Below are 14,198 nucleotides of genomic sequence, written 5' to 3' on the forward strand. Positions count from 1 at the left end.
AGTTTTTAATATTAAATTCTAATTTTGTGTTTTTTTCTTCATTGTTTTTAAAAAACCAAATATGATATCGATTAAGTAGGAGTTTGAAGACACTATATGCTTTATTTTTATGTCATATGTAAATGTATAAAATGTACAATGATGCATTATATATATATAGTAGGAGATTTGAATCGTGAAGTAATTTTGATTATTTTTCGTAATAATATTGGATGTTTTTAATATGGATGTTGCAAGTTATTTATTTTATAAAATTAGGTCGCAATTGAAAATTAATTATCATATTTTTTTGTTGAAAAAATAGGTTTTACTAGCAAATGGTTGTTGGAGCCTTAGTCGCCACTAAAAATCACTCATAACCTTTAGTGGCAATATTTTGGGATTTTGTGGCGACTTTGTCGCCACTAAAAGTCAAGTTCTTTTGTAGTGAATCTTAGTTGGCAATCCTTAGGTGGAGGGATTAGTCCCATGTGATTTGCCACGTCACTAAAAAAAATTGGGGTGTTAACTCTTGAGGGTATTTGTGGTCTCCTGGGATAACTGCGGGGTATTTTTGATTCCACAATGTAATGGAGGGTATAAGTGGTCTATTTCGCATAGTTCAAGGGCAATTTTGACCCTTTTCCGTTTTTAAATCAATCATTTATAAAATGTATATATATATATATGTAAGTTATGTAAATGAATGAATTAAAGAGAAATAAACAGAAGGAAATGTATACAGTTTTTTTAAAAATAAATTAAAATAGCGCACACATGCAAATTATAACAAGTGATTGACAGTTTTTCCTCATTTTCTAATTAGATGTTCTGAAAAATGTGTATTAAAAAATATAACGTCAATTCTCCTTTCTAATTAAGTAAAAGTATATTTTGACGATTATTTCAAATTTAGTTTTTATACCCTTTATTTCATAACACAAGAGGGTTAATATTACAAGAGTATTATACATTGTAATTTACCTGGACATTAGACATACGTTCTTTCATCATCATTAATAGAAAATTGAAATAACCAACACAAATTCTAGAGTGACAAATGTTTTTTCATCTTTAGTCAGAAGTTTTAAGCTTTCTAACGTAAATTTAGATTTAGTATGATTGCAAATATGAGTACTGAGCACCTAGTCGGACTGCAATATGAGTGTTGAACACCTAGTCGTCGGATGAGAAATTTTTTAAAAAAGAAAAAATGAAATCAATTTGAAAAGATATAATTTTAATAATATTTTAATGAAGCTACGAAATAGTTCCCTTTTACGAGTAACTTTTTTTTTTTTCTTTTCTGAAAAAAATAAGAAAGAGAGAAGATGGGATTGTCAGCTGCAGTGCAGGACTTGCTTACAGCACTTCAACGACGTCGTTTCATTCTTCTCCTTCTCCTTCTCCTTCTCGCCTTCTGTATCTTACAGCCCGACGAATTACAGCTTCACGAATTCCCCAGGTTTCTCTCTCTACTTTCTCTCTCTATTTCGCACATACTTCGTAGAGAAACACTCTATAATTACTGGATTGATCTTCCTTATACTGTTAAAAAGGAACTTTTTTTTTTCTTCCACCCTAATTTTGTTGATGAATTGTTGGACCTATAATTCGCTGCTAATGTAAGACTATTGTTATGCTTTTATGTATGTTTCTGTTTCTTTTACTTCTTTTTATTATTATTATTATGAATGGAAATTTTGCCCGAGTTTGCGTAGGTTTTGGATTTAGAACAATTCTGTCGAAGGATTTTAATTTTTGCGACGTGGGTTTTGTTTCGTTTTACTGTGAGATGGGTTCTTTTCTGTTCTTTGATTTCAAATGAGCCTGGATAGAGCGGAATTGTTAAAAGGGATTCATGTAGATGTGCCCAACTAGTTTGGGATTTAGGTATAGTTGGTTGATTGACAGTACGTTGTATTAGTTTTCTGCTGTAATGGGGGAAGGGAAAAAAATAATAAAAAGAGCAGTTTTTTCTTGTTGATGAAATTCCGTGTCCGTTTTGATAGAAGGAGAGAATCCATATATTAGCTTTCCATGAATAGACTAAGTTAAGAGAACTAGTTTTTTTAATTACTGGAAGTCAGTTCTCCATCTGGATGATCTCGTAAAATCCAGCTATGAAGATCAAGCTAGGTAGGAACTGAAGGGCGAGGAGAAGTTGAACCTTTTAAGTTCTATTCTTAATCATAGAATACAAATTATGGAGCGGTTTGCAATTTTGATCGTAGTTCTTTGTGATTCTCCTGCGGTTAGTTTGGATTCTTATTAGCTTCCTATGTGACAAAAATATATCATCTTAGATGATACACTAAAGTACTACCCTGAATTATACCCAAAATTCCAGCGACACACCTAAACTTTGTGGGGGTCATATTACCCCTAAACTCATTTTTTATGTATTTTTGTGCTCCTTTTGTGCTGACATGGCACCATGCGTGAATACACTAATCTGAGGCGCGTGGGAGCAGCAGTGTGGCAGCTCTAATCAATAGGATTTCGCCACATGTCATTGACAACGTTGAAAAAGAAAATCCTTTCTTCAAAACCTGATTCTTTTCATAGTCAATTTACCCTGACTTCATTCTCCATTAATGGTGGCTCCAAATCAATACCCTTCTTGAAATTTCTTCTTGACTCAAAAAGGTAAGCTTAATTTTGTGTAAATTCTTTATCTTTGCCTCCTTTCATGTCGAATTTGTAGTCTGATTTTTGAAAGCCTTCGAATTTGACCACACTCCCTGGATGATTCCGATCAAAAGAAACCCTACACTCCTGGGATGGAATCAAAAACAAAAAAAAAGTACCAAATTTAAGCCTACATACCAAGTACAAAATCGAAAACTATGATTTCGGTGAATTGTTCAAGAAGGCGAGAGGTTGGATCTGGAAAGATAAATCATTTTGGTAAAGTTAAATGTTTTTGGGAATAAAGTTAAATCTTATTTGTGTAAAAAAAAGTGAAAATGTAAGTGGTAAAGGCTAATGGAGTGCAATCCTTTTTGTGTAATAAAAGCCCTTGTTAGACACCGCACGTCATTTACCTGGAAAATGGTGATACGGTGATACGACAACACAAAAGGAACACAAATACATAAAAATGTGTTTAGGAGGGTAATAGGACCCCTGTAAAGTTTAGGTGTGTCGCTGGGATCCTGGGTATAGTTCCGAGTGGTACTTGTGCCTTATCCCTTAAATATTCTAAAATGTTCTCACTTGTCTCATATGAATGGAAAAAGATTAGAAAAACACTGAATAAGTTTCTATGCAAGTGTTGCTTAGACATAACACAATAGAAGCAAAGGACCCATATAGCACTGGCTGCTTTCTTGTAAATCTTGCTGTAGATATAATTACAATAAGCATTTAGTATTTTTAAAGTTTTTGTGGTTTTCAAGTTCTTACTCATCATGCAATTTACTCCTCTTTCTATTTTCCTGGCTACCTGTCTGTGAATGTTCAGGTTATTTCATCACATGGTTTTGGATGATTATTTAGCTCTTAGTTTTCATACTTCACATGTTGATGGATCACCTACGATCATCCTCTGGGCCTGGTGAAGATAATATTGGCATACCTGATGATTTGCGGTGTAAGAGGTCTGATGGGAAACAATGGAGATGTACTGCATTGTCTATGCCTGATAAGACTGTGTGTGAAAAGCACTACATACAGGCTAAGAAGAGAGCTGCAAATTCTGCAATGAGAGCCAGCATGAAAAAGGGAAAGAGAAAATCAATGGATGAAAATGATGTATATTCGGAGAGTAAAAGTGATGATATGGATTTACCAGCCGAGAACCAGAAACTTGGGGATTATTCTGGTTCAATCTCTGGGAAGAAGCACAAAGAAAAGGTACCAAAGAATCAGATGAATTATTTTTCTGAAACACCTCAAAGCAAGATGTTTTTAGCTCGTGGCATGAAGTCTACTGATTATCTAGACATGGATGTTGTACAGTATGATGAAAGCCGAAGAGGTTACAGGACGCCACCTCCTTCTGGTATGGAATCTTCCAGAAGCAGATCGCAGAAGATGTTTGATTCCAGTCCTACAGCGGTGAGTTTGCACTCACAGTGAGTAGCATTGGGAACGGAGTTACTTTAGGAAGTGGATAGACTGTATTTTGGTAAACATGAGATTACTCTAGGGCAATGTGATGCAGGGGATAGTTCATTTAGTAAATAAATAATTCTAATTAAGATAATAAAATTGTGGTGGTTGTTATGTAATCTGCACATTTAAGTTTGATGAAGACATATTGTCTTAGATTCAATTAGAGTTCTTAGACCTGAAGTTTCTTTTGCTCTCCAAGTATTAGAGGTCAACAGTCCGTCATTGTTATTGCTGGTTGTGTTTGATATTCTCACTTGGGCTCCTTTGATTTTCCCCCTAGGAAACCTCTGAAGGGAGCTCCAATTCTTCTGATAATACAGGGGGGCAACCTTGTCATCAATGTAGGCGGAATGATCACCGAGTAACTTGGTGCCTTAGATGTGATAGAAGGGGCTACTGTGAAAGCTGCATTTCAACTTGGTGAGACTCAATTATGAAAGTAACATGTCTCTAATTTTCTCCATTTCCTATGCAATGACTGCAGAGTTTAATGTCAGGTACTCCAACATGCCAGTTGAAGAGATACAGAGGATTTGTCCTGCGTGTCGTGGTAGTTGCAATTGTAAAGTGTGTATGCGGGGAGACAACTTGTTAAAGGTATATATATATATATATATATGGCTAAAAGAGCTTTACATGATGTAGTGGTTTTGCTTAACATGTACAAAATATTTTTTTCTTTTCTGTGATTCATTATTGCTGTGTGCATAGGTTAGAATAAGGGAGATACCTGCACAAAACAAATTGCAGTATCTCTATTCCCTTTTGTCAGCAGTTCTTCCAGTTGTTAAGCACATTCATAATCAGCAGTGCTTTGAGGTGGAACTAGAAAAAAAACTTCGAGGTACAAGTATGATCGTTTGCATCTTTATTAACGTATATGGGAGTCCAAATTCTGATATTGGGCGAACTATGACGTATGAACTGAATATCCCTTATATTGTCCAGGAAATGGAATGGATCTTGGTCGGACAAAATTGAATGCAGATGAGCAAATGTGCTGGTAATATTTCAAATTGATAAATGTTGAACAATTGCCAAAGTTCTTATCTTCTTTCTGTTCCTGCTATTTGGAAATATGCACTCTCAACTTCTCTGCTTGATAATATCTACGTCATCGAGACGTTTCTGTTTGCAGTAATTTCTGCAGGATACCAATTGTTGATTACCATAGACACTGCTCAAATTGCACATATGACCTCTGCCTTAGCTGCTGCAAAGACCTCAGAGATGCAACCAAGCTTGTGCAGGATGACAGGGGTAAGCAGTTCCTAGGAAGAGCTGATTGCAGAGAAACCACGTCAAAGGAAGTGAAATTGTCAAACGTTCATCTTAATATACTTAGCAAGCTTTCTGATTGGAAAGCAGATGGTAATGGCTCCATACCCTGTCCACCAAAGCAATATGGGGGCTGCAGTTCCTCGGTCTTATCATTGAAACGAATCTTCAAGATGAATTGGGTAGTGAAACTGGTGAAAAATGTTGAAGAAATGGTTAGTGGATGTAAAGTATGTGATTCTGGCGATCTAGAGAATACCTCTGAAGGGAAGTTGTTCCAGGCTGCTCAGAGAGAGAATGGGGATGATAATGTTTTGTACCATCCATTGTCTGAAGATATTAGAAGTGAAGGGATTGAGGACTTCAGAAAGCAATGGAGTAGAGGTAAACCTGTTATCATCAAGGATATATATGATGTATCATCGATGTCAAACTGGGATCCCATTGAGATATGGAGAGGGGTAAGGGAGACAACAGAGGAGAAAACAAAAGATGATAACAGAACTGTGAAGGCCATTGATTGTTTTGATGGGAGTGAGGTTGGTACCAACTGTCTCTTGCTTGCACTATTAGATCTAGTTTCAACTTCCTTTAGATTGGCATATGTGGTTCATCTCCCCTATTATATGTTATAATTACTGTGTCCATTTTCCATGAAGTGGGCTCTTGATTTCTTTTTATCTTTAGCTGATCATACCACCGTCTCATGTTTAATGTCTTGCAGATTGATATTCAGATTGGTCAATTCATCAGAGGATACTCAGAGGGAAGAATTCATGAGAATGGTTGGCCAGAAATGCTCAAATTGAAAGATTGGCCTTCTCCTAGTGCTTCAGAAGAGTTCTTGTTGTACCAGAGACCTGAGTTTATTAGTAAACTTCCTTTACTTGAATTCATTCACTCCAAGTGGGGTCTTCTAAATGTAGCTGCGAAATTGCCTCATTATTCCCTGCAGAATGATGTTGGTCCTAAGATTTTTCTTTCTTATGGGATGTATGAAGAACTTGGTAAAGGTGACTCAGTGAACAATCTGCATATCAACATGCGTGACCTAGTGAGTGCCATAATTTCCTTCTCATGCCATCTGTTTCTTCCTATTGTCCTCGTGTATTTGATACCTCAATTAGAGTGTTTCTTGTGTTTATCTGAAGTCGAGGCCAGTTGATATGCAAAGTGACTTGAATTCCATTATGAGGATGGCGTGCATTTTTACTTGGAAAGATATTTGCAAATGTAATCCTCAAGATGATTTATTTTTTCTGTGGTAATTTTTTTTTGAAGCTTGAGCTGTCAAGAGGAGTCTAAGATTTCTAGTTGACTGAACCACAAACAATTTGGTTGTTTGGTCAATTTGGTATTGATAAGTCATTAACTTGATAATGGAAAAGTACCTGATCATGGCCTTAATGTATAAGTAATCAAGAACAAATATTAGTTTACGCTTCTCCTTTGCATGGTTCGGGAATGTGAATAGAAGGTGTGTAGAAGCCCCAGTGAGAAGGTGTGAGAGGTTGGATGTGGTGGGTTTAAGGAGAGGCAGAGGTATGCTGAAGAAGTGTTGGGAAGAGATGATTAGACAAGATATGACACAACTTCAGCTTACCGAGGATGTGACCTTAGATAGGAGGTTATGGAGGTCGCATAATAAGGTAGAAGGTTTGTAGGTAGTTGAGCATTGTCTCTTCACTCTTGTTTCCAGGAAGGATAGGCTTGGTGATAGTTTGGCGCACTAACCTTGAGGTTACAGTGGCTGATAGCTGGTCCCCACAGGGATGGAACTTCTTCTTCAGGAGGCATCTTAATGACTGGGAAGTAGGCAGGTTTGTGGAGCTATTGCAGATGATTGATGGTTTCAAAGGCACTATTGTAGAGGATGACACTTTTAGATGGAAACATGATAAGGATGGCAAGTTCTCTGTAGGTAGAATTTATAGGAAAGAGGTATCCTGGATGCCTGAGAACAAAATAGGTCCTTGGAAGCATGTATGGAAAAGTATGGCTCCTACTAAGGTCAAGTGCTTTGCTTGGTTAGTAATCCGGAAAGCTTGCCTCACTCATGAGATCCTGCAGAAAAAAGGATTGCCAATTGTGTCCAGATGCATGTTATGTAGTGACGCTAGAGAGACAAATAATCATCTGTTCCTCCATTGTAAAGTCACATCTCAGCTTTGGACTATGTTCCTCAGTTTAACAGAGACAAATTGGTCAATGCCAGAGCACACAGCAGACTTGTTAAGTTGCTGGATTAGGAGAGGGGGAAGCAAGACACAGAAGAAGTGGTGGAGAATAATCCCACACTGTATCTGGTGGACTATCTGGAGGGAGAGGAATGGAAGAAACTTTGAAGATAGATTCAACAACATTCAGAAAATCAAAGAGAGCTGTATAGCAACTTTCTACTTTTGGTGTAAAGAACATTGTATAGAAAATGCTGAACAATTAGTAGATCTTTTAGGATTACTGTTACTACCTTTTTGGAGGTCTCCAGCATACCTTAATGCTGAGGAATACAACATTACCAGTTTCAAAAAAAGTTTGGCGCACTGGACCTGTTTCCCCATTTATACCAGTAGTTGTAGCATTTTCTCGTAGTTGCCTGTCTTCCAAATTTTGTTACTCGTTGTTTATTGTGCTTCAGTTATCACATTCTTTGGTTATTGTTATTGCTCTTGTTTTCTGAAAGTTATGTTATGATTTCCCTAGTATTTGCTATGTCCTCTGTACTTCTGTATTTTCCTTTTAATTGCTTTGATGTGCTTTACTTGAGCCGAGGGTCTGTCCGAAACAGCCTTTCTACCTCCACGAGGTACGGTTAAGTTATGTGTACACTCTACCCTCCCAAGATCCTGCTTATGGGAGGACTACACTGGGTTTGTTATTGTTGTTGTTGTTTGGTCTTACAGTACAAATCCTGCTTTCATCTGATAAATAATTTAGGTTGCTGTGTCTTCTCTGTAATTAGGTATTCCTTTTGGTTCATATCAGTGAGGTCAAACTGAAAGGTTGGCAGAAGACGAAGATAGGAAAGATGCAGAAAATCTTTGCTGAATCTGATCACAAAGGATTTCCTGGCGATGCACTAAATGTTTCAAGCGAAGGGGATTTCTCCAAATTTTCACCTGTTGGCGATAGAGGGGATGGTCAGTATGCTGATACAGATTCAAATGCCAATGAAATGTTGGTCGACCAAGAGAGCAGAGTTACTTCTCAGACTGGTGTAGATAACTTGAGTCATGAAGATCTGAATGGTTCAAGTTTAAACAGCTCCGACAGTAGTCACTCTGGAGCTCTTTGGGATGTCTTTCGGAGGCAGGATGTGCCGATGCTTATCGAGTATTTAAGATGCCATTGGAAGAAACATGGAGATTCAGACCATGTAACGGATGATTCTGTAGGTTTACTTCTCAAATGCAATAACTTGTCCAAGTATTTCTCTCTATATATATTGAGGTCATAATATTTGCTTTCGACATTATTGGTCTCAGGTGCCCAGTCCTCTTTACGATGGAATAGTATATCTGAATGAGCATCATAAGAGAAAGTTGAAAGAGTTATTTGGTAAGACTAATAGTTTGTCGTCGCTACTAAAGTTGACAATGTGAAGATCTCATGTGCTGACATTTGGCCTTACAGTATCTTTCCAATTAACTTTAAATTCTTAACCACTGTATGCTTATAACAAAATAAATACTGAACAATGCCTCAGAACTGATTCTGGCTTACTTGATGAAACTTTCCTTGAGTTCTTATTTTTTTAGAGTGGATTGTTCTGCTTTTAGTTCCCAACTTCAGCATATTTAATAAGGCCCTAAAACTGGACTCTGATATGCAAATGTTCTTTGAAATATTTAAGTGCCTGTCACCACCCTAACATTTTCTTCTATGTTTTTCTGTTGCTCTCTTCTAGTTATACTGTCACAAAATGATTCCTTGATTGAAACTCTATAATTCACAGGAATTGAGCCTTGGTCGTTTGAACAGCATTTAGGTGAAGCGATTTTCATTCCTGCTGGATGTCCTTTCCAAGTGAGGAATCTTCAGGTTAGTGGACGAGATGAATTTTATTAGTTGCTTGTAAACAAAATAGGTTCTCATCCTCCTCACATACTCATAAAAGGAACACAATGCAACTATTTCTCCTGAAAAGTGTTTTGGACACATAACAGTCAACTACTGGGTGGAAATTAAGCTTTGCTAAACCATCCACCTAATCTTGTAGGTTAAAAACTTCAAACTAAAGTACCTAGCTTACCTGCTGGAAAGGAAGGTTTCTTTTCTTTTTATTCTTTTCACTAGATGGAGATATGTTCTCCCAGTTAGAGATTTGGTACTCCTTCTAATCACTAGAGGGCTGCAGAATCTTTGTGTTTTTTCACTAGGTATCTGTAATGCTCTGAAGAAATCCCCAAATGCTCCCCTCTTTCAGAACCATTTCTCCAAGTCCTGGTCAGGTTGTATAAGTGGCCCAGGTGTTTGTAAAGGAAAGTACCTAGCGATTTGCAGTCGAAACTTTTGTTTAGATAATAGATATGTTAAGTTCCTCTTTGAAACCACTCATTACTAGAGCCATTGAAGAAAATGTAAAACATAACCTCTTTTAGTGTGCGATTTAGAAAAGTTCTGCTGATTGCTCTTTCTGTTTATTGCAGTCCACTGTCCAATTGGGCCTTGATTTTCTTTCTCCAGAAAGTTTAGGTGAGGCTGTTAGAATGGCTGAAGAAATCCGTGGCCTTCCTAATACTCATGATGCAAAGCTGCAAATGTTGGAGGTCTGTGTAATGATTCTTAGTCTTTGCCCTACCTCAGCTTCGTTGGATTGGCATTTTTAACTTTATTCAATCATTCAATACAGGTGGGAAAGATATCACTTTATGCAGCAAGCTCAGCCATCAAAGAAGTTCAGAAGTTGGTTCTGGATCCTAAGTAAGCTGTTTTGCATGTTATTCTTTCTTTATGGCTTTTCTCTCTACTTCCTTGTAAGATAGGGATGTCTATGACATTTCTTATGTAGAGGTTCTAGGTTGAGGTAGAAAAACTATATTGACTTATTTAATAAATCCTACTGCTGAGCTATGTGTCTGTCAAAGTTGGGGCTGGTCTCGACTACTTATACCATTTAGAGGCTTCTAAAGGCCTCTTTGGTTAATTTCAACAGGAATGTACTGTAAAAATCCAAATGTTATGATCCTTCCCTGAGTTGTTTCTCCGAGTGTTATACGGATGGATCCGTTTGCTTTCCTTCTTCTGTTTCTGATGAGTTCATTTACTATAGCGTTTCCTTGTGTAATTGTGTGTGCAGAGTTGGTCCCGAGCTTGGATTTGAGGATCCCAATTTGACCGCATTGGTGTCAGAGAATTTGGAGAAAATGATGAAGAGACGTCAGGTAGCTTGAACATAAGCCAGTGCACAGAGGTTTGTATCCGGGTATCTCTGAATTCATACGTACAGAAGAAACAGCAAAACCCATAGGGAATGTGCATTGGAGTACTTGGTTTTGTTCTGCCAAATGCTAGATTGCTCTCAGGGGATGTGCATTGTTACCGCTCACTTTTGTTCTCCCATAATCTCATAGGTTGCATATGGTTGTAGCCTGTGATATCTATCTATTGTCTTATGAAGAAATCAACAGCTGTGTTACTTCCATAGTCTTGTAGTAAAAGATATCAATAGGTCTATCTATTGTAATTGTAATTTTATAGGAGGAATGAGCACTTATAGTCTACTGCAACATCAATTCAAAATATCATTTTTTTGATAGATATTCATATGATTATATAAAGCTTCTTTTATTTTACTCTCATCTTATTTTTCATTTTTTGGGGGGTGGGGAAGTGTGGGATGGCTATCCATCCTTCATTGTTGATATGCTTTTGTGGTCAGTTTATTGTTTCAATTCCCAAGTTTTTTGTTCACATTGTGCTCCAATAGTATACATGGTCGACAATAGTTTATGAAGAGAAATTCATTTTGTAATAACAACAAGTGCACACTTGTTATCCACATCATGAGTAGGAGAAAGACAAAAGGCAATCAATTCCTTTAGAGTAATTTCGATTTCTATGTGATTTTGACATTGTGTGTTGTGTACCTTTCATTTCTTTGGTGCTTGCCATGTGCTTGTACATGATTTTCAATCGTCTGGTTATAAGCACTCTGAAAATAAATATTTCCCCTCCCAAAAAAAAACACCAATTTAATGAAATTATGACATTAAAATAAAGCAAAAATTGACAAGTCAATATAAGTAATCACATATTAAGTTTGCTTTGCTTTTTTCTTTTAATGGAAGAACATGTAGTGACCTAACCCCCTAGTCTTGTCCAATGAAATAAATAGTTCTACGATAAAAAAAGAATATCACAAGTACAATCTTAGATTGCGGTAAGTCAAGATTGTTACCAATACATCATATTTTGAAGGTACATTACATAATTTTCTAATAAGTTTAAATTCAAACGGTAATCTGCCAGCAACTTCTGAAAAACCTTGTAATAGTACTTCTTTTCTTTTATAAATAGAAAGTCAATTTAATTCCGCTACGAAAAAAGATAAATAATTTTGTGGCCTATTTACCTACCCATTGCAACTATACAAAGAGGGGTAAAAAAAAAAAAGGAAAAGATTTTATTTTTTATTTTGTGTGTGTGAAATAAGAATAAGAAACAAAGAAAAGAAAAGCGTCACGTGGTACACTATGGTACGAGAGTGGTATGTCGGTTGTTTTTTTTTGACAGTCAACTGTAGATTTATTTCTCAGTCTCTTTTTTTTTTTGGAATTTACTCAATCATCAAAATATTATTTTACTGCTAATTTTTGTTATTTAATGCTGGACGTTTTTTTAATCAAAACATGACAAAATAAAAATAAAATTAAGTGGCGGTGGACGAAAAAGGACAAGAACAGCACATGATTTACTCTTTAGTTTATGTTACATTGTAAGTACAAACATGCAAATATTGCAATCAATTCATTAATGCTCAATTTATAACTATATATTATAAATGATTAAAATAAGAGTTGTTAAGGTTTGCTCGAATAAGTTGTACGAATTGACAGAGCCATCAATTCAAGAAACAATGCCTAATTTAAACTCATAAAATATAAGTAAAAAGATTATGTACAAAATTGAACAAATAGACATATAGTCTTACATGATATAATACACGTAGAACTTCACGTAGGACACACATTATCACGTCATATAAGATGCATATATGTGTTTGTTCAATTTTATACAAGTTAAAATGTCTACTTATGCATACTCAAAATTGAATGACGTAAATATCAATTAAGATCAAGTTAAAAAATACGTTTATGTGTTAAGCCTATTATAAAAGATAAAAAGAATAAAGAAGGGAACATACCACATTGTTCAGAGTGAAAAGCAATTCATATAAAAAGGTGAATGGTTCATATAATCATGATGATTAACTATGATGAAACCTCCAAACAAGCAGGCAAGAGCACATTACCTCACCTCACACTTCGTTACAATTAATAATTGCTACACCTCAAAAAAAAAAGTTTTACAATTTCATCTAACTAATTAAAAATATTATGATAAATCTTTGTCGTATTACAATCCAAGGTTAAATCTCATCTATAAGTCATATGTTTGATGTAATTTGTATGGTAATTGACAACCAGGGGCGGAGCCAGCCCTCAGGGGTTCATTCGACCCCTTCGACGGAAAATATTATTATATGGTTAAAATTATTTTTATGTATATAGTAGATGTCGAACCCCTTATTAAAAATTCTAGTTCCGCCACTGTTGAAAACTAATTCTTAATTATTGTGTTTTAGAAATTCAGTCAAGTCATAAGTTAGTTTTTGTTCCTTTTACTTCAAGTTTAAGGAGATCTCAATACCTTTTTTTTTTTACTTCTTACCAAGTTATAATAATTACACTAACAATATATATTTCATGATCCTCTCTATTGGTTATAAATTATAATTATAATAACATTATGCATGGTAATCCCATAATTATTGTCCTAATCATTACAACTATTGTAATGCTAAAAGACTATTAATTAATGCCTTAGCCAAAGAACTAGTCAACCTACGATTTATTCTCCTTTGACTATTAGAAATTACGTTCACATACTTTATATAAAAATAATTTTATTTTTTTAATGAAGTGGATAAACTGTCTCGATCTTAAATTTGAGTATTTAATAATGTATAAGCAGAAATCACTTTTAATACTTATTTTATTTTATTTTTCCTTTTGAATCTAATTAAAAACTAATGGAAAAAAAAAGAAAAAAGAAAAACTAATATAATTGATTATGAGTTTGTTGAGTTGCCTTTATCTAAATGATGGATATTTTTATTGAGTATTTATGTATAATTAAAGCTAACTTGATAGCTCAAACACACATTTTATTTTTATGAAAAAGACAACTTAACTGAACATCTAATAAGATCAAGTCTTAATATAAAGTGCTTTTTTATCTTTTATTTAAAACTCTCAAACATATATTTCTTATTTGAATTATTGTAAATTAATTTATTGTCTATTATGGTAGGTAAAGGGTGAAATTGGAAGTCTTAGTTCTCTAACTTAATATTTTTTTTCTTCATAAAATCAATCTTTAAAATATATATTCCACGTGTTCCTTTTTTTAATTCTTCAATTATTTATATTTAGTGTATTTCTATCTTTTCTCAAATATAAATATTCATTACACTAAAATGAATTTCCAACAACCATTTCTGTGTTTTGACATCTTTCGAAACAATATTTTTAATATTAAAAAACAGAAACGAAAAAGGGAAGTGAAAATAATAAAAGACAATTAATGGTCCTTGATCA

The 14,198-nt window shown here is 35.1% G+C and overlaps 1 protein-coding gene across 3 annotated transcripts; it reads left to right on the plus strand.

Annotated features, from left to right (window-relative positions):
* Window positions 1-1,299: 1,299 nt before the first annotated feature.
* Window positions 1,300-11,171, plus strand: LOC125846941 (lysine-specific demethylase JMJ25). Of its 3 annotated transcripts, XM_049526646.1 has the most exons (15): window positions 3,292-3,313; window positions 3,446-3,837; window positions 3,943-4,041; window positions 4,379-4,518; window positions 4,596-4,695; window positions 4,810-4,942; window positions 5,047-5,101; window positions 5,237-5,915; window positions 6,101-6,430; window positions 8,339-8,767; window positions 8,862-8,934; window positions 9,332-9,417; window positions 10,026-10,145; window positions 10,229-10,299; window positions 10,676-11,171. In XM_049526646.1, the coding sequence occupies exons 2-15, from the start codon at window positions 3,502-3,504 to the stop codon at window positions 10,767-10,769; spliced, it is 2,745 nt and encodes a 914-aa protein (XP_049382603.1). In that variant the 5' UTR covers window positions 3,292-3,313; window positions 3,446-3,501; the 3' UTR covers window positions 10,770-11,171. The 3 variants fall into 3 exon arrangements, with proteins under 3 accessions (XP_049382601.1, XP_049382602.1, XP_049382603.1); XM_049526644.1 differs by lacking the exon at window positions 3,292-3,313 and adding an exon at window positions 1,300-1,444 and having other exon boundaries at window positions 3,446-4,041; XM_049526645.1 differs by lacking the exon at window positions 3,292-3,313 and adding an exon at window positions 1,490-1,604 and having other exon boundaries at window positions 3,446-4,041.
* The last annotated feature ends 3,027 nt before the right edge of the window (window positions 11,172-14,198 follow it).

The sequence above is a fragment of the Solanum stenotomum genome, chromosome 12 (assembly GCF_019186545.1).
Source record: "Solanum stenotomum isolate F172 chromosome 12, ASM1918654v1, whole genome shotgun sequence".
Lineage (NCBI taxonomy): Eukaryota > Viridiplantae > Streptophyta > Magnoliopsida > Solanales > Solanaceae > Solanum > Solanum stenotomum.

Bases quoted from the DNA above. Each gene is read 5' to 3' on its own strand.
- LOC125846941 (XM_049526644.1), top strand. From the start codon at position 3,502: ATGTTGATGGATCACCTACGATCATCCTCTGGGCCTGGTGAAGATAAT. The intron at 4,519-4,595 runs GTGAGACTCAAT...GTTTAATGTCAG, and splicing joins GAAAGCTGCATTTCAACTTG to GTACTCCAACATGCCAGTTG. The intron at 4,943-5,046 runs GTACAAGTATGA...TATATTGTCCAG, and splicing joins ACTAGAAAAAAAACTTCGAG to GAAATGGAATGGATCTTGGT.